Source organism: Neofelis nebulosa, chromosome 3 (assembly GCF_028018385.1).
Source record: "Neofelis nebulosa isolate mNeoNeb1 chromosome 3, mNeoNeb1.pri, whole genome shotgun sequence".
NCBI classification, from domain to species: Eukaryota; Metazoa; Chordata; class Mammalia; order Carnivora; family Felidae; genus Neofelis; species Neofelis nebulosa.
In genome coordinates, this window is record NC_080784.1 from 120,805,401 (window position 1) to 120,824,518 (window position 19,118).

The window sequence follows — 19,118 nt, forward strand, 5'->3', positions numbered from 1 at the left end:
TTTAGTTTTGTTGATTATTTCCTTTGCTGTGCAGAAGGTTTTTATCTTGATGAGGTCCCAATAGTTCATTTTTGCTTTTAATTCCTTTACTTTTGGGGATGTGTTGTGTAAGAAATTGCTGCAGCTGAAGTCAAAGAGGTTGTTGCCTGTTTTCCCTCCTAGGATTTTGATGGTTTCCTGTTTCACATTTAGGTCTTTCATCCATTTTGATTTTATTTTTGTGTATGGTGTAAAAAAGTGGTCCAGTTTCATTCTTTTGCATGTTGCTATGCAGTTCTCCTAGCACCCTTTGCTAGAGACACTTTTTTCCATTGTATACTCATTCCAGCTTTGTCAAAGATTAGTTGGCCATACATTTGTGGGTCCAATTCTAGGTTCTCTATTCTGTTCCATTGGTGTATGTGTCTGTTTTTGTGCCAATACCATATTGTCTTGATGATTATAGCTTTGTAGTACAGGCTAAAGTTTGAGATTAACATCAGTATTTTTAAGGTTCTGAATCTAAATTTGAACATGTGATAGTATAAGTGATTGGACTCCTTTGTAAATATAATTTCTACACATAGATCTTACATGCACATTCCCATGGCCCTATACCTTATATCATGAGCAGTGTCTATACAGCACTTGTTAGGAGTAGGGTCAGGGGCACTGAAGAGTGGAAAATGTATTGGTCACCAAAGATTTTCCATTGAGATTGAGGACTGCAGTTTGCTCAGGAACTAACTTAGGAGTTTTATAAATACCAGTATTGAGACTCCAAACATACATACTTAGATCTATAACCAGTTTTCCCCTTTGTTTTCTCTAATTTTTGAGTTTTCAAATTTAGAGTAAATTATAGGAAAATGATCTTCCTCCATGTTTCTATCTTGGGGAATGTATATTCTTATATTCTCTTTTCCTGTCTCTCTGTCTCTGTCTCTCTGTCTGCATGTCTATCTGTCTGTGTCTTATGTGTGTGTGTGTCTCTTTCTCACTGTCTCCCTCTCTCTCACTCTCCTTCTCTCTCTCTCTCTCTCTCTCTCTCTCTCTCTCTCACCCTAACATTCACTAAAGAAACTCTTAAAACATATATATTCTAGATAATATTTTAGATAATAGCATATATTCTAGATAATAGAGATGGAGCTACAGTTTCTCTACAAATCATATTTAATTCACCAATCCCATAGTGTATATAAGTTAAATTAAGTAAGAAATCTAAACTCTCAACCACATGCAAAAATCAGTCTCATCACTTTTAATCAAGTTTATGTCTTCTACTCAGGTGGTAGCTTGCCTAGTTCCAAAGAAATGTATATTGTATGGAAATAGTTTAGGTTTTAGGTTATTACTCCATTTTTGTTTCTTTTAGGTTTACTTTCAATAAAGATACCTTATTTTCAATAATAGCTACTTTATAACTATTTTTATGAAGTTGTTTTGCCTTTAAATAAATGAAAGAAAAGCTTGATTATACATCCAGCTATGATTTTCAAATAATCTGAGGGCCAGAATTTCTCCATTAAAATCTTATCATCAGTTTTTTGAAGGAAGCAGTCTTGAAAGTTTAGAGCTGAAAAATAATATCCTAGACACTTCCAGTTTCTGGTCCACCATCATCACTCCATCTTACCAACGTATAAAAAGCTAAGCAAACTTAAAAATTGACAACTGTTCTTAGCTCTATCAAAGAAGTAAGGTCACAGGGCAAATAACTGTCCCTAAAATTGGAAACAAGAATGTGGATACAGAGAATCATAGCTTATCAGAGTAGAAACCTCAGCAGGAACCAGTGCTAGGATAGGAAAACCAATATTGTTATTGACAAATTGGCTAGAAACTCGGTGTGGATAAGTCTGAGGGAGGCCAGTCATGGTGTGGGAGACACATTTTCATGAGTTTTACCTCCAGGAGCCATCTGGCAAGGGGAGGGGGAAAGTAATCATGTGCAGTATAACAGTTTTCTGTTCTTCTTGTATTGTCCCTCAAAAGAAACTGTTTTGTCAGAACCTAACTTATGAGGATTTTATCAGAGCCAAATTGATCTGGGAAAAGAGAACCAACTCCTGCCCCCTCTAATATAACCTCCACTAGCCATCCTATATAACCTAATGGGGTAGGGAAAAAAAACCCGAGAGGCACTTGTGAGGTTCACAGCCCAGAAGCACAGGCTCACTAAAGACTGGTTAAGAATTCTAAAGAACTCTTTTCCTCCCCTCACAACTTACACTATATTACTAAAGTCCTTTTTACCTAGGACATCATATTCACTTTTAAGCAAAAATAGGACACAAAAAAAAAAAAAACCCCACACAACATGAAGAGACAGAGCATTAGAACTAGACCCAGATATTACAGGGATGTTGGAACTATCAGACTATGATTTTAAAACAACTATGACTAAAATACTCAGGGCTCCAATGAAAGGTAAACGTGTAAGAACAGACAGGTAATATAAGCAGAGAGATAGAAGTTCTAAGACCCAAAAAGAAATGCTAGAAATTAAAAACCCTAATGGAAATGCTGGCTTTGATGGATTCATTACTAGACTGTACATAGCTGAAGAAAGAATCTCTGAGCTTGTGGATATGTCAATAGGAACTTCAAAAACTGAAAAGTAAAGAGGAGAAAAATATTGAAAAAAAGAAAATACAAGAACTGTGGGACAACTACAAAAAGAAATGGGAATAGCAAAAGGAGAAGAGAAAAAGCAGCAGAAGAAATATTTGAAGCAAGTGATTGACAATTTCCCCCAAATTAATTTCAGATAGAAAACCACAGATCCAGGAAGCCAGAGAATTCCAAGCAGGATAAATACCATACACACACACACATACACACACACACACAAACCACACCTAAGTATATCATATTCAAACTACAGAAAATCAAAGATTAAAAAAATATTGAAGAAGCCAGAGGGGAAGACAACACCTTACTTATTGAGGAGCAAAGATAAAAATTATGTCTGACTTACCCTCAGAAACAATGCAAGCAAAAAGAGAGTGAAATGAAGTATTTAAAGTGTTAATACAAAAACCAACAAGAACATACCAGACTCTAATTCTGTATCCTAAAAAATCATCATCAAAAGTAAAGGATAAATAAAGACTTTCTTAGACCAACAAAAATTGAGTCAGTAAACCTGCCTTGCAAAATGTTAAAAGAAATTCAGACAGAAGAAAATGATATAGGTCAGGAACCCAGATCTACATAAAGAAGGAAGGGCATCAGAGAAGGAATAAGTGAAGGTAAAACAAAAATGTTTTTAATATTCTTAAATTATTGAACAGATACCAGTTCACAGTAACAGCAAAAATATATTCACTAATGATAGCTAATGTATAAGTGAAATGAATGAAAGCAATGATACAAGAACAGGAGGAAAGAATCAGGAATATTGTGTTTTTATGAGGTACTTGCACTATCCATGAAGTGGTACAGTATTATTTGAAAGTGGAGTTGGATTAGTGGCAAACTCTAGGGCAACCACTAAAAAGAAAATGAAAAAAATAAATATAACTGATATACTAATAAAGGAAAGAAAATAGAAGTATATAATAAAATGGTTGGGGGCGCCGGGGTAGCTCAGTGGGTTAAGCGTCTGACTTCGGCTCAGGTCATGATCTCGCAGTTCGTGAGTTCAAGCCCCGCGTCGGGCTCTGTGCTGACAGCTCAGAGCCTGGAGCCTGTTTCCGATTCTGTGTCTCCCTCTCTCTCTCTGACCCTCCCCTATTCATGCTCTGTCTCTCTCTGTCTCAAAAATAAATAAACGTTAAAAAAAATTTTTTTTTAAATAAAATAAAATGGTTAGTTAATGCCACAAAAGGGAAAAAAAGTAGGGAAAACAAAAATAGAAACAAAGTGCAGGGGCAATAAATAGCAAACAGTACAAACATGGCGGATATTAATCTAAGTATATTAATAATAGCTTTAAATGTGAATGGTCTAAATGCACCAGTAAAAGACGGATTGTCAGAGTGTATCAAAAGACCAAGAACTATAAGAAGCCACCTTTAAATATAAAGGCACACATAAATTAGACATTAAGGGATGGAGAAGGTATACCATGTAAACACTAATCAAAAGAAAGATGAAATATTAATTTCAGACAGCAGGCTTCAGAGTAAGTAATATTATCAGAGATAAAGAAGGGTATTACATAATGATAAAAGGGTCAGTTCCCAAGATCATATGATAATCCTTAATGTATATGTGTCTGACAACAGACATGTTGACATGTGTCATGGAGTTAACATGAAGCAAAACTGGAAGAACTGCAAGAAGAAATATATGAATCCACAAATATAGTTAGAAACTTAAACAATCTCTCAGAAATGGACAGATCCAGCAGGCAGAAAATTAATAAGGACATGAACTCAACCATATCATCAATCAACAGGATGTAATGAACAATTATAGACTACTTCATCTAATAATAGCATAACACGCATTATGCTCAAGATGACATGGAACATTCACTAAGATAGACCACATTCTATCATACACATACAAAAACACTTTAATAAACATACAAGAATAAAAATCACACAATGGATGCCCTCAGACCACAAATGATTTAAACTACAATTCAAAAGAAAAGTAGCTGGAAAATCCTAAAATACTTGGAGATTAAACAATATACTTCTAAATAACACATGGGCCAAAGAAGGAACCTCAAGTAGTATTTTTAAATGTTTGGAACTAAATAAAAATGAAAATACAGCTTATCAAAATTTGTGAGATGCAGTGAAAGTAGTGAAATTAGAGGATAATTTATAACATTGAATGAATATTTTAGAAAAGAATAAAGATCTTAAATCAATCTTCTAAAGTTACACATTAGGAAACCTGAAAAAGGAGCAAATTAAACCCAAAGTAAGCAGAAGAAAAGACATAACAAAAATCAGAGCAGATATCATTGAAACTGAAAACGACAGAGAAAAATCAATGAAATCAAAAGCTGGTTCTTTGATAAGATCAGTAAAATCAGTAAGCCTCTAGCTAGGCTAATTAAAAAAAAAAGACACAGGGGCGCCTGGGTGGCGCAGTCGGTTAAGCGTCCGACTTCAGCCAGGTCACGATCTCGCGGTCCGTGAGTTCGAGCCCCGCGTCAGGCTCTGAGCTGATGGCTCAGAGCCTGGAGCCTGTTTCCGATTCTGTGTCTCCCTCTCTCTCTGCCCCTCCCCCGTTCATGCTCTGTCTCTCTCTGTCCCAAAAATAAATAAAAAACGTTGAAAAAAAAAAAAATTAAAAAAAAAAAAAAAAGACACAAATCAATAATATCAGAAATGAAAGAGGAGACATCACTACAGATCCCATTAAAAAGATATTAAAGGGGGGCGCCTGGGTGGCGCAGTCGGTTAAGCGTCCGACTTCAGCCAGGTCACGATCTCGCGGTCTGTGAGTTCGAGCCCCGCGTCAGGCTCTGGGCTGATGGCTCGGAGCCTGGAGCCTGTTTCCAATTCTGTGTGTCTCCCTCTCTCTCTGCCTCTTCCCCATTCATGCTCTGTCTCTCTCTGTCCCAAAAATAAATAAAAAACGTTGAAAAAAAATTTAAAAAAATAAATAAATAAATAAAAAATAAAAAAAAAATAAAAAGATATTAAAGGAATACTTTGAACAAGTTTTTGCCCACAAATTTGATAGCCAAGAAGAAATTCCTTGAAAAACACAATATGCCAAAATACTCACAAGAAGACATAGACAATCTGAATAGGCATATCCATTAAATAAACTGAGTCAATACTTAATCACCTCCCATAACAAAAAGCACCAGACCTAGATGGCTTCAATGGTGAATCTTATCAAACATTTAAGGAAGAAATTATACCAATTCTCTATACTGTCTTCCTGAAGATAGAAGCAAAGGGATAGTTCCCAACTCATTCTATGAGGTCAGCATTAGCCTCATACTGAAAGCAAAGACATTACAAGGAAAGAAAAATACAGACCAATATCTCTGATAAACACAGAAGCAAAAATTCTCAACAAAATGTTAGTAAATAAAACTTAGCAATGTATAAAAAGAACTATACATCACAACCATGTGGAATTTACTCTAGATATGCAAGGTTGACTTATATTTGAAAACAAATTCTTGTAATCCATAACACCAGTGGGCTAAAGAAGAAAAAATCACATGATACTCACAATAGATGTAGCATAAACATTTGATAAAATCCAACATCCATCATAATAAAAACTCTCAGCAATTTATGAATTGAGGGAAACTTCCTCAACTTGACAAAGAAACATCATTCCCAACTTGATCCATAGATTCAACACAACCCCTGTCAAAATCCCAGCAAGTTACTTTGTGAATACCAATAAACTCATTCTGAAGTTTATATAGAGAGGCAAAAGACTGAGTTAAAAGTTGGAGAGCTAATACTACCCAAGTACAAAATTTACTATAGGGGCACCTGGGTGGCTCAGTCGGTTGAGCATCCGACTTCGGCCCAGGTCATGATCTCATGGTCCTGTGAGTTCAAGCCCTGCGTCAGGCTCTGTGCTGACATCTCAGAGCCTGGAGCCTACTTCAGATTCTGTGTCTCCCTTTCTCTCTGCCCCTCCCCCCTCATTCTTTCTGTCTCTCTCTCTCTCTGTCTCTCTCTGTCAAAAATAAATAAACATTACAAGATTTACTATAAACCTACAATAAACAAGAGTGTGTGATGTTGGTGCAAGACCAGACACATATACTAATGGAACAGAATAGAGGGCCCAGAAATAGACCCACATAAAGACAGTCAATTGATCTTTGATAAAGGAGAAAAGGCAATGCAATGGAAGAAAGACTCTGATTTTAAAATGGGCAAAAGACTTTGACACCTCACCAAAGAAGATGACGAATAAGCATATGAAAATATTCTCAGCATCATATGTCTTTAGAAAATTGCAAATTAAGGCAACAATAAGAAACCACTATATACCTATTAAAATGCCCAAATTCCAAAACACTGACACCAAATGCTGGTGAGGATGTAAAGCAACAGGAACTCTCATTTATTGCTAGTAAGAATGCCAATAGTACAGACACTTTGGATAACAGTTCCACAGTTTCTTACAAAACTAAACATACTCTTACCGTATGCTCCAGCAACCATGCTCCTTGGCAGTATTTACCAAAATGAGGTGAAAATTTATACACACAAAAACCTGCACATAGGTGTTTATAGCAGTTTTGTTCATAATTGCCAGTTTTTGTGTGTTAACACTTGCCCTGTTTTTTTCCCCCAAACCTCTCCATCATCTTATAAACTTTTTTTTGTTATTGACTGTGCCTTATTGAATTATAATATAATTAACATACCACAATGTTAACTTAAGGCTTAAATGTGCAGCTCAATGAATTTTGACAAATGTATACAGCTCTGTAACCATCCCTCACATCAAGATAATGTAGAAGAGTCTTGCAGCAGTATGACTTTATTTATTCCTCCTCTGCCCTCTGTGCTAGATTTATATATATGTTCTTTACTTCTACATTCTTATTTTACTTCTGCAATTGTACTTATTTTTACTTCTACATTCTTATTTTTGCTTCTACATTTACATATATATATATTTTTTTTTTTTTACTGCTACATTTGCTTTAAAAAAAGCCAGAAGTCTTTTTGTTCATTAAAAAAATTCTCATATTTCTCCACATATTTACATTCTTTGGTTCTCTCCATTTCTTTTTGGCATTCTGGGTTCCCATGTGGAATTCTTTCCCTTCACTCTAAAAAACTTGTAGTTTTTGTTGTTGTTGTTGTTGTTTTGTTTTGTTTTTGTAGTAAAAGTCTTCTAGCATTCTTTTTAGCTTTTATTTGTCTGAAATTGTCTTTTTTAATAATTTTTTTTTAACGTTTTATTTTTGAGACAGAGAGAGACAGAGCATGAACAGGGGAGGGGCAGAGAGAGAGGGAGACACAGAATCTGAAACAGGCTCCAGGCTCTGAGCGGTCAGCACAGAGCCTGACGCAGGGCTTGAACTCACGGGCCGTGAGATCATGACCTGAGCCGAAGTCGGACGCTTAACCGACCAAGCCACCCAGGTGCCCCTGAAATTGTCTTTTTAAAAGAAATTTTAATAGAGGTATAACAGACATATAACCTTATATTAGTTTCAGGTGCACAATATAATGACTCTATATTTGTGTATATTGCAAAATGATCAAAATCAACATAATAAGTCTAGTGAATATCCATCATCATACATAGAAACCTTTTTTTCTTGTAATGAAAATTTTAAGTTCTACTCTCTTAGCAACTTTCAAATATATAATGCAGTAGCCTTAACTATCGTCACCAAGCTGTACATTATATCCAACAACTTATTTATTTTATAACTGGGAGTTTGTAACTTTTGACCCCCTTTACCCATTTTGCCAACCCCCCCTTCTGGTTGCCAGAAATTCTTTCTAGGAATTTGTCTATTTTATCTAGTTGTCTAATTTTTTAGCTTGAAATTATTTATAATATTTCTTTAGCATCATTTTAATTTTTGTAAGGTCTAAAGTAATGTTTCCTCTTTAATTCCTGATTTTGGTAATTTGTACCTTCTCTCTTTTTCCTTTGTCAGTCTAGCTAAAGACAATTTTTTTATTTTATTGACTTTCTCTAATGTTTTTCTCTTTTCTATTTAATTGTTTTCCACTTATTTTTTATTTCATACATCCTACTTACTTTTGGTTTGATTTATTTATGTTTTTCTAAGTTGTTATGGTGGAAGTTTTTATTGTTAACTTTAGATAATTCTTTCTTTCTAATATTTTTTAAAGCTTATACATTTCCGTCTGTGCACAATACATCCCATTAATACTGAAATGCTTTGTTTTCATTAAGATATATTTCTCTTGTTATTACTTCTTTGATTCATGATTACTATTTGCATGATATATCTTTTTCATCTTTTTATATTCAGCTTATCTGTTTCATACAAAGTATCTTTCTTATAGAAACCATATGGTTGGATCTTGTTTTTTTTAAAAAAAAATCCAGTATGACAGTCCTTTTGAATTTAAACCATTCAAGTTTAACATAAATACTGATATGGTTGTGTTTATGCCTGCTGTTTTGTTCCTTGTTTTCTATAAGTGTCATGTCTTTTGTTTTTCTGTTCATGCTTCTTTTGTGCTAACGAAGTATTGTTAGAGCACTATTTAAATTTCCCTATTGACTTCTTAGCTGTGTTTTGGAGGTTTTAGTTTTAGTGGTTTCTCTGGGAATTCTAAAAATCATCTCCAACACTTAATTCCTGTGTTATATAGCAGCTTTGAGCCAATAGACCTCTATATGCCATAAACTCAACAATATTTTGTTATTCTTACTGCTCTTAATAATCTTAGTTTTTTTAAATGAAGAGGTGAAATGAGAATATATTTATAATCTTTTATACTTAGGTATTTATTTACCATATCCAGTATACTTTATTGCTTCTTATTGGTCCAAATTACCATCTTGTGTCATTTCCTTTCAACTTAAAGCATTTTCTTTAGTATTTCATTAGGGGTGAATTTTTCTATTTTCATCTGTCTGAGAATGTCTTTATTTCAACTTTACTTTGAAGAATAGGTGTTTGTTTATTTGTTTTTTAGAGAGAGAGTGCACACACAGGAGCTGGGGGTAATGGGGGGGTGAGAGAGAGAGAGAGAGAGAGAGAAAGAGAGAGAGGATCTCAAGCAGGCTCCATGCCCAATGCAGAGCCCAGCACAGGGCTCAGTCTCACAACTGTGAGCTGAAATCAAGAGTCAGACACTTAACCAACTGAGCCATGCAGGCACTCCTGAAGAATGGTTTTACTAGATATTGAATTCTTAATTGACAGGTTTTTTTCTACATTTTTGAAATGTCACCCCACTGCCTTTGGGCCTTTATTTTTTCTGATGAAAATGCTGCTGTTAGTTGCATTATTGTTGCCCTGTACATAATGAGTCATTTTCTTACTACTTCCAAGATTTTCTTTTGTATTTTGTTGTCAGAAATTTGATGATGGTGATGATGTCTCTAGGTGTGGATCTTTTGTGCTTATTCTATTTGGGATTTGTTGGGCTTCTTAATCTATACATTAATGTTTTTTTTATTAACTTTGAGAGGTTTTCAGACATATTTTCAAGTATTTTTCTGCCCTTTTATGTCTTTCTCTTCTCTTCCTGGGACTTCTTTTATCCATATGTTAGTACTCTTGGTGGTATCCTATAGGTGTCTGAGGCTCTGTTCATTTTTCTTTATTCTTTTTTTCCTTGCTTGTCAGATTGATTAATATCTATTGATCTATATTCAAGTTCACTGATATTTTCTTTCACAAGATCAAATATGCTGTTGAGCCTCTCTAGTCAACTTTTCATTTCAAGTCTTGTACATTTCATTTCCAGATTTTCATTTTCAAATAAATTTTATCTCTTTATTGATATTCCCTATTAATTGACACATTGTCCTATTTTCATTTTTTTTTTTTTTAATTTTTTTTTTCAACGTTTTTTATTTATTTTTGGGACAGAGAGAGACATAGCATGAACGGGGGAGGGGCAGAGAGAGAGGGAGACACAGAACCGGAAACAGGCTCCAGGCTCCAAGCCATCAGCCCAGAGCCTGACGCGGGGCTCGAACTCACGGACCGCGAGATCGTGACCTGGCTGAAGTCGGACGCTTAACCGACTGCGCCACCCAGGCGCCCCACTATTTTCATTATTTAAATATATTTATAATAGCTGTTTTGAAAACTTTGGAAATCTAGCACCTGGACTTATTCACTCAGTCTCTATTGACTGCTTTTTTGTCCTGAATGTGGGTTGTATTTTCCCATTTCTTTCCATATCTAGTAAGTTTGGGCTGAAAATTAAACATTTTAGTTACACATATGGCAACTTTGAATTCAGTTTTATTTTTTTAAGGTTTTCATTGTTGTTGTTTGGGTAATTTGCATGTACTTAAACTGTGGAATCATTCTGTGCCATGGTTTTGCAGCACCTGGTGTCTTACTTTTTGCTTATTTGTTTTTAGCCTATCTTCCTAGGGGTTTCTAATATGTCTGCATAGCTTAAGAGTCACCTAATGATTTGGGGGAGACATTGTGTTCAAGCCAGTTAGGCTTCCACCCTCTGCCAAGTGATCCTATAAATGGGTTGAAGAATGCATTCAGAATTGCTGCTGGTAGTCAAGTCTCACATCAGTTTTTACTTTTTGCCATACTCTCAGGAGTCTTCTCTGTGGTTGCATACACGTACATCCAATCAGCCACGCATATGTGGAGAACTTACCTCAACCTTTCTGTGATTCTGTCATATCCAGCATTTCCCAGTTAAATTTTTACCATATCTGCCACTCACCTCAACTTGAGCTGCAACCTCAAACTGGCACCACAGCATATTTCCTCTGCCTATTCTGAAACCAATCTGCCACTTCTACCCAGCAAAGTCATGGGTTTTCTCCCTCCACTCCATATCTATCCCACCTCCCCTCACAACAAAGTGGCTGGTTTTTAAGCTAGCTCCATGATGGTAAAACTACAGTGTTTCCTAAATGAAGTAAGTGGGGAAATGAGGGGAGGAATGATAGCAGTCCCAGGCAGGAAGGCCTCAGACTTTAACCAGTCCTACATAAAACCCTAGCATCTTTTTTTTTTTTAATAAATGCTTCTCAATTTGGTAACTGTCATTAGTCAGTTTTCAGGATCCTACAATTATTGGTTTGTTGTTGTTGTTATTGTTGTTTATAGCTTTACATGGAGGGATTTTTTTGTTGAGATAAATTGCCTATCTCTTCAGGTCATCATTATTGACAACCCCTTCCCCACTTACTTTTATATCCCCTGATTAGCCATTTTGATTAGTAATGTGTTCTAAAATTGGTTAGACTAACCTACATGTTTGCAAATTTCTTTGTACATCTTTCTTTTTGTTCTTATGTCCTTATTCCTAAAACATATCTTTCAATAGTTTTTGTTTTCAGTGAAAATGGAGTATGTTCTTAGATATATATTAACTTGACAATATCTTTAATTTGTTTTTTGTTTGAATGATAGTTTAACTGGCTACAGAATTCAACATTGAATATTTTATCTCTGTACTTTGAAGACTTTATTATTGTCCACGTTCCATTATTGCTATTGAGAATTGAGAATCTGCTCCAATGTTTAATTTTTTATGATTATCTTTCTCTCTCTGGAATCTTTAAGACCTTATTTTTGTCTTTGGTGGTCTGTGGTTTCTCAACATTATGTCTAAGTATCTATTTTAATTTAATCCTAGAATAATTTAATCATTTTGCTTCCTGTGTCCAAAGTATTGGGAATTACTTCTTATTTTATAAATTTTTATCTTAAATTCAGATTCAGTGGGGTTTATACAGTTTGGAATCAGGAGTGTCTATTGGGGATATTTTGAACTAGAATCTACTAATTGCTCAAGGCCTAGTTCCATGGGAAGATACTTTTTATGCTGTATTTAGGATTTGGGGATTCCCAAACCAAGCAAATCATGTAAATTTGAGACTTAGCCTTAAGTTAGTTGAGGCCTAATTTTATATATGAATTCCCAGAGGTGATTTTGCCAACTAGAGACCAGCTAAGACAAACAAACTGCCCTGTCTTTTCCCTTTGTCAGTAGAATAGTATCTTCTGGTCCATTTAGTAAGAGTTTAGTCCTTCAAGTGTTCCAGTTTTGTGGATGGCAACAGTCAGAGCAGAGGAACAAGAATCTTAGTTCTAACTTTTTGCCTTGAGTTTATCAAAATCCTCCTCTTCTATCCTGCCAGTTTTATGGAGCCAAAAAGGGGTCACAGCTAAAAAATGCACTTAAGTTGTTCTAAGTATTAGGAATTATGATTTATAGTAAAATATGTTAAATGTTTAATATGCAGGTGGCAATTTACAGTGTAATCATTTGTCCTTTGCAGAAACTTATGGATTCCCTGGTGAGTAGGGCCTTTCCTGAGAATCTAGTTGCCAGAAAGAAGATATCTACTAACTTATCCTTCTCACACTATTTACCTGTACTTCCTACATATAACCTAAGATACATTATATTCTCCCAAAGACCAAGTTCACTTTTTTTCTAGCCATTAAATCCCTTTAATAATTTATGCCAAATATCAACTGAAGTATCCTTCCAGCACAAAGATTTATTCTGGTCCTGTTTTAAAAAGTTGGCACTCTACCACTCTGATCTACTATAAATTTGAGAATTCTTATCACAACCAATTATCTTTTTATTCATGATGCAAAGGCTACTCTAAAATATAAAATGAAGTAAAGCTCATCATATTGCCATGGAATTTTTTAAATGTCATATATTGTGAGAAATGTTTAGCACTTTAAAGGATTCACATATACTTCTAATTTTTTTTTAATTTTTATTTTTAGAAAGAGAGAGAGGCTGAGCATGTGTGAGCAGGAGAGGGCCAGAAGGAGAGAGAGAGAAAGAGAAAGACAGAGAGAGAGAACCTTAAGCAAGCTCCATGCTCAGTGTAGAGCCTGATGCACGGCTTGATCCCATGACCCTGGGATAATGACCTGAGCCAAAATCAAGAGTCAGATGCTCTACTGACTCAGCCACCCAGGAACTCCTTAAAATATTTTTTAAAATACTAATACTTTGTTAAAAACTTGTGCCATAAATTGACAGGGACTTTGGAATATATGTTAAACAGATATTTCTTCAACCATACTAGCAAGCAACATTAGTCTATGTTATGTATCATTATATAGGCCTGGCTATTAATATGATATTTGATAAAATAGAATCATCTTTTGTATGTATATATCTATGTCTATGTAGATATATAGATATATGCTTTTTTTATATTTCAGGAGTTGCACTTTTTATGTTATGGTGTGTAGCCTGGTCATTTTCAGGCCCCGAAGTTCTCCCTGGTGGAAATTTATTTGGATTATTAATTATTTTTTATAGTGCCATGATTGGGGGTAAAATTTTGGAACTCATTCGAGTACCTTCAGTGCCTCAACTTCCACCTCTTCTTGGTAAGTGTACAGTTAGCTCTTATTTCTTTGTTTTTGCTGTATGCAAATTATGAACATACTCTAGTCAGAATACATATAATATAGAAATATTTCAATGTAATATGATCTTTATAGCTTCTTTTTATATTTACTATATATGTGTGGATATAGTTCATTTATAGAAGTATTTATTCTCTTTGTATACAAGCACACAGATATTTTTTCTGAAATATTTTTGAAACAATTTAAATATACTCAATATATGATTCCTGTTGCTTTATTGTTTATAGGACATTTTAAAATTAATTTTAAATATATTATAGAAAATGAAACATTTGGAAAAGACTGAATTTTTCTGTAGATAACCTAACTCAAATACAATGATAAGATTCAAATACTGTAGTGACTAGGGCACCAGAAAGTTTTATGGTTTAAGCTGTTTGGGCATCTCCACTATGTATATTCATGGGTGCGTCATCTGCCTAACCAGTATTATATCCTCTTTCTTCATTACCATTATTATATAACTCTCCATTTGGACAGAGGAAAATTAGTGGAAGAACTTCTATCAGTGGTGTCTCATATCTTCTAAGTATTCAATACACCCAAATATTCCGTACACTGTGAGTAGAGATAATTGCTCCATCCTATTGCTAATACCCTTTCTATGTCCACAACACCCTTTTAGCGCCTGCTAAGTATTCACTGAATCTTTTTTTTTTTTTTCTCTCCAAAACTTCTACTCTTACCCTAGCTTAGGCTATTTGTTTTCCAAGTCTTCCATGGACTTTGGCAGAGCCTTTTAATTGTTCTCTCCTCTAGTTTTATGTCTATCTAACTCATCAAAACCATCACATAGAAAATACAAGATGCACTATGTCTCTCCCTCCTAAAACTTTTCCTATGGTACATTACTCTGGAAAAGCAAGCGGTGAGAATGGAGGCTGCAGGGGGGTTAGCTTTATATTATCTGGCCTCTCCTGCCCATTCTCTCACTCAGTCCTTGCCCTTTTTTTGTTTAACAACACTGAATTACCTGTTTTAGCCCTTTGAGATATGTCATTTCTTATCTCCAGCCCTTTACTTATGCTGCCTTCTCTACTTGTATGTAATCTGTCCTTCACCAAAGTAATGATGTAGTGTGTTTAGAGAAGGAAAATTAAACATTTCTCTTTTCTAACTTAGAAAAATGAACTGAATCAGACATGTTTTCTTTTCTTTTTTTTTAAAGGGATGTTACTGGCAGGTTTTACCATCAGGAATGTTCCATTCCTCAGTGATTACATCCATATTAATAACACATGGTCTTCAACTTTAAGAAACACTGCCCTTACCGTTATCCTAATACAAGCTGGGCTTGGACTCGATCCACAGGTAGATTTGCAACTATATCTTGAATAAAGATATTTTAAATATTAGAGGCTGGTAGAAAAGAAAAAGAGGCAAAATTTTTGTTATAGCTGCTCCAAGTGAAGTCTGTAAGCAAAACTAAGATAAAGAACAAAGATTTTGCAGAAATATTGGCATCTTATAATTTCTACTTCTGGTCATCATTATTACTGATATGAAGAGAAATCAGTGTGATGTAAGATCTCTATTAGAAATCATCTTTAATTATTTTCATAGAGATAAATGTCCCTTGTACAGCATTTGTTTTGTTTGGGACCTGTGGCTTTTCTATGGATAACTATTTACTTTTCAGTTAATAGTAAACTTGTGGTGCTTGGGTGGCTCAGTTGGTTAAGTGTCTGACTCCTGATTTTGGCTCAGGTCATGATCTCACAGTTCATGAGATTCAGCCCCACATCGGCACAGAGTCCGCTTGGGATTCCCTCTCTGACTCTCCCTCTTTCCTTGCCCCTACCCTGTTTTCTCTCTCTCAAAAATAAATTAATAAACTTTAAAAAATAAACAAAGGGTAAGGTCCACTCCTAAAAGGTTTTTACTTTTGTTTTGTTTTTCAAAGAGATTAAGAATTTCAGTAACATTTTTATTTAATGACTTTCTTCCCCCACAGATGTTATGTTCCTGATTATCTGTGCATTATTGTAGAAGCTAATCTTTTAAAAGATCACAATCTAGGAATCATAAATCTATTTGGGTTTTAAAAAGGTGACTCTCCATGAATAAATATAACAGCTACTGAAACAACAAATGTATGAGTTTAGTGAAAATATCTCGAAAGCATAAAGACAGTGACAACTTATTATAAGCTCCAGTAGAAAATTTGAACCAATGAGAAAATTCTAAAGTTCTCCTTTTTAGTGAATTATGCTGTTTTTAAGTGATTTTTCTCTTTTGGTACATTGATATTTTCTATTATAATTATTAAATTAACCAAACAGGTGATTTCTAAAAGTTAACTGATGGAAATAAACCTATAGGTCATACTTTTATTATACTCTTTATAAGAAAAATTAAGGAAGGTAGAAATAGTTATTTAATTACAGAGAAATGGATATTTTGAAATAATTTAGGTACAACAGTATTTTATAAAATGTGAAGTACTTTATATATAACCCAATCTGTGATGACATATAAAATGAGCTGTATTAGCATTTCAAGCCCAGTGAGACAATCTGGAAGATTTAGCTTAATAAAAGCTAATTACTTAAAAAAAAAAAACTATCTCAAAATTTACTTAAATAACTTTCTTGTTCACCATTGTAAGTTGTCTAAATGTGACTATTTTTATATTTCAGGCTTTGAAGCATTTGAAGAGAGTTTGTTTAAGATTGGCTCTAGGTCCATGCCTCATAGAGGCATGTTCAACTGCTGCTATTTCCCACTTCCTTATGAATTTTCCCTGGCAATGGGGATTTCTTTTGGGGTAACTTTTTCTCATTTTTCTCTATGAAAATATTCGGTTAAGAATGCTTGGTTTGAAATTATCAAAATATTCAGAATATTATATAGACAAGCTTCTCATTAAACTTCTTTTCACAGTAGGGGTACCTGGATGACTCAGTTTAGCATCCCACTCTTGACTTTCGCTCAGGTCATGATCTTACGGTTTGAGTTCAAGCCCCACGTGGAGCACCTTGCTCACAGCATGGAGTCTGCTTGGGATTCTCTCTCTGCCCTTTCCCACCTCATGTTCTCTCTCTCTCTCTCTCAAAATAAATGAATAAATAAACTTAAAAAAAGTCATTTGGGGTACCTCAATGGCTCAGTTGGTTAAGGGTCTAACTCTTGATTTTGGTTCAGTTCATGATCTCATGGTTTGTGAATTCGAGCCCCACATCGGGCTCTCTGTTATTAGTACGGAGCCCCCTTGGGATCCTCTGCCACCCTCCTCTCTGCCCCTCCCCTGCTCATGTGCCGTCTCTCTCAAATATAAATAAACATTAAAAAAAATTCTTTTCACACTGGTAGAAAACCTTGGAAATGTGTTGGTCAGAAGCAGAGCCATATCCTAAATCTACCATATCCTTAGCAAACATGCAGTCCCTGAATGTTTAGTGCAAGATAATTCATCAATTTACTCCTTCTCTCCTATATCATTTTCCATTTCTATGTTTTAACCCATCCAGTGGCCTCTTCCTTATAAATTGTATGTATATATTATATACATATATATGAGATTTTACATATAGATATTATAACCAAAACACTCTTTCCCTGTACCCAATGTCCCATCTATTTTTACCCACTATCCATTTTCTTTTCATGTCCAAATTCCTCAAAACAGTAGTCCATAATCACTCTCTCTAGATGCTCAACCCCTTTTCATTTTTCAATATATTTACCTTTTGCCTCCATTTGAATGTAAAGTTCACCCATTATATACTTACTGCCAAATCCAATGGATTTTTTAAAATTTCTTTTTTATTATAAAAGTAATACCCAAATGCATTTTACTTTTGAAAAATTAGAACTTTACAGATAAAACTAAGAAGTCTTTTAACCATGCCTTCAAATCCTAGTGCCCATACCCATACCCAAAGTAACAATTTTTATGAGTTTTATGTTATTATTCCATAGACCTTTAAAAATAACAGTCCAGACTTCTAAAGAATATATATTATATATATGTAATATATATAATATATTTATATGAAAATAGATAAAATAATATTCTGTTTTTCCAAGGATTTATCTACTGTATACATATATAATATATAAATAATATCAAAGAGTGTATCACTATGTTTGCGATTTTCTCTCTTTTACTCAACAGTATTCTTGAGATTTATACACTTAGAAATATGTAGCTCATTTGTTTAATTGTTGTATAGTGTTATATTGTATGATAATACCAGATTTTACTTACAGTGTTCCAACAAATAGCATTTTGTTTGTCTCACTTTGCGTAAATGTGAGTTTTCCTAGAATAGTTACCTAAGTTACGCGCATTTTCAGTTTTGATGGATACTATCAAAGTGCCTTTAACACGTACCAATTTGCCCTATCACCAGCAGGGTATGAAAATGGCTGTTATTCTTTCAAATCCTTGCAAATTATAATATCAAGTCTTGATATTATCAAACTTTATGATATCTTCCAATCTGGTGAACAAAAATTGATTATTTCTTTGTTGTTTTAATATGCATGTATGTGATTATTAATGAGCTTCAGTATTTTTATATGAGCCTGTTCAGACCTTTTTCTATTTTTCTGTTGAGTTATTCTTTTCTTTCTTATTGATTATATCAATGCTTTGGTACAAGTATTGCAAATACATGTCCTAACATACCACTAGATATTTAACTTTGCTTATGATGACTTTTTTTTAATCTAAAAATGGTATTTTATTATTTCCAACAGATAGAAGAGCAAATACATAAAACCATTCCTTGACCTTGAAAATCAAAAAGAAAAACCAGGGCGTGGGGAGGAAGAATATAGCTGCTTTTGATATAACAAAGGGCTTTTTTATATAATCAAATTGATCAATACTTCTGTTTCTGTTTAATGCCTTTCTATGTGTCATTCAAAAGATCCTTTTTACCCATATATCTATGGTCATAAATATATTCTTCTATATATTATTATTATTACTTTTAAGTGCATTTTAAAAAATTCTTTTAAAACAGTAGAGTTTATTATGTGTGGGGATCTAGCTACATTCTTTTTCCACATGAATAGGTTGTTGCCTCAGCACCATTTATGGAAAAGTTCTTTTTTTTCCCCCTTGATTTGAAATGTTGATTTTGTCATGTAACAAACCCCAGAGATTTGTATTTTT

The 19,118-nt window shown here is 34.3% G+C and overlaps 1 protein-coding gene across 6 annotated transcripts in view; it reads left to right on the forward strand.

Moving 5' to 3' along the window:
- The window catches only part of SLC9B1 (solute carrier family 9 member B1), a 74,844-nt gene that overhangs the window by 24,695 nt on the left and 31,031 nt on the right, over positions 1-19,118 (forward strand). For 5 of the 6 annotated variants that reach the window (XM_058721784.1, XM_058721782.1, XM_058721785.1 and 2 more), the window contains 3 exons: positions 13,781-13,951; positions 15,162-15,304; positions 16,633-16,760. In XM_058721784.1, the coding sequence (XP_058577767.1) occupies positions 13,781-13,951; positions 15,162-15,304; positions 16,633-16,760 (442 nt within the window). The remainder of the gene's footprint in view (positions 1-13,780; positions 13,952-15,161; positions 15,305-16,632; positions 16,761-19,118) is intronic. The other variant, XM_058721787.1, reaches the window with a different exon arrangement.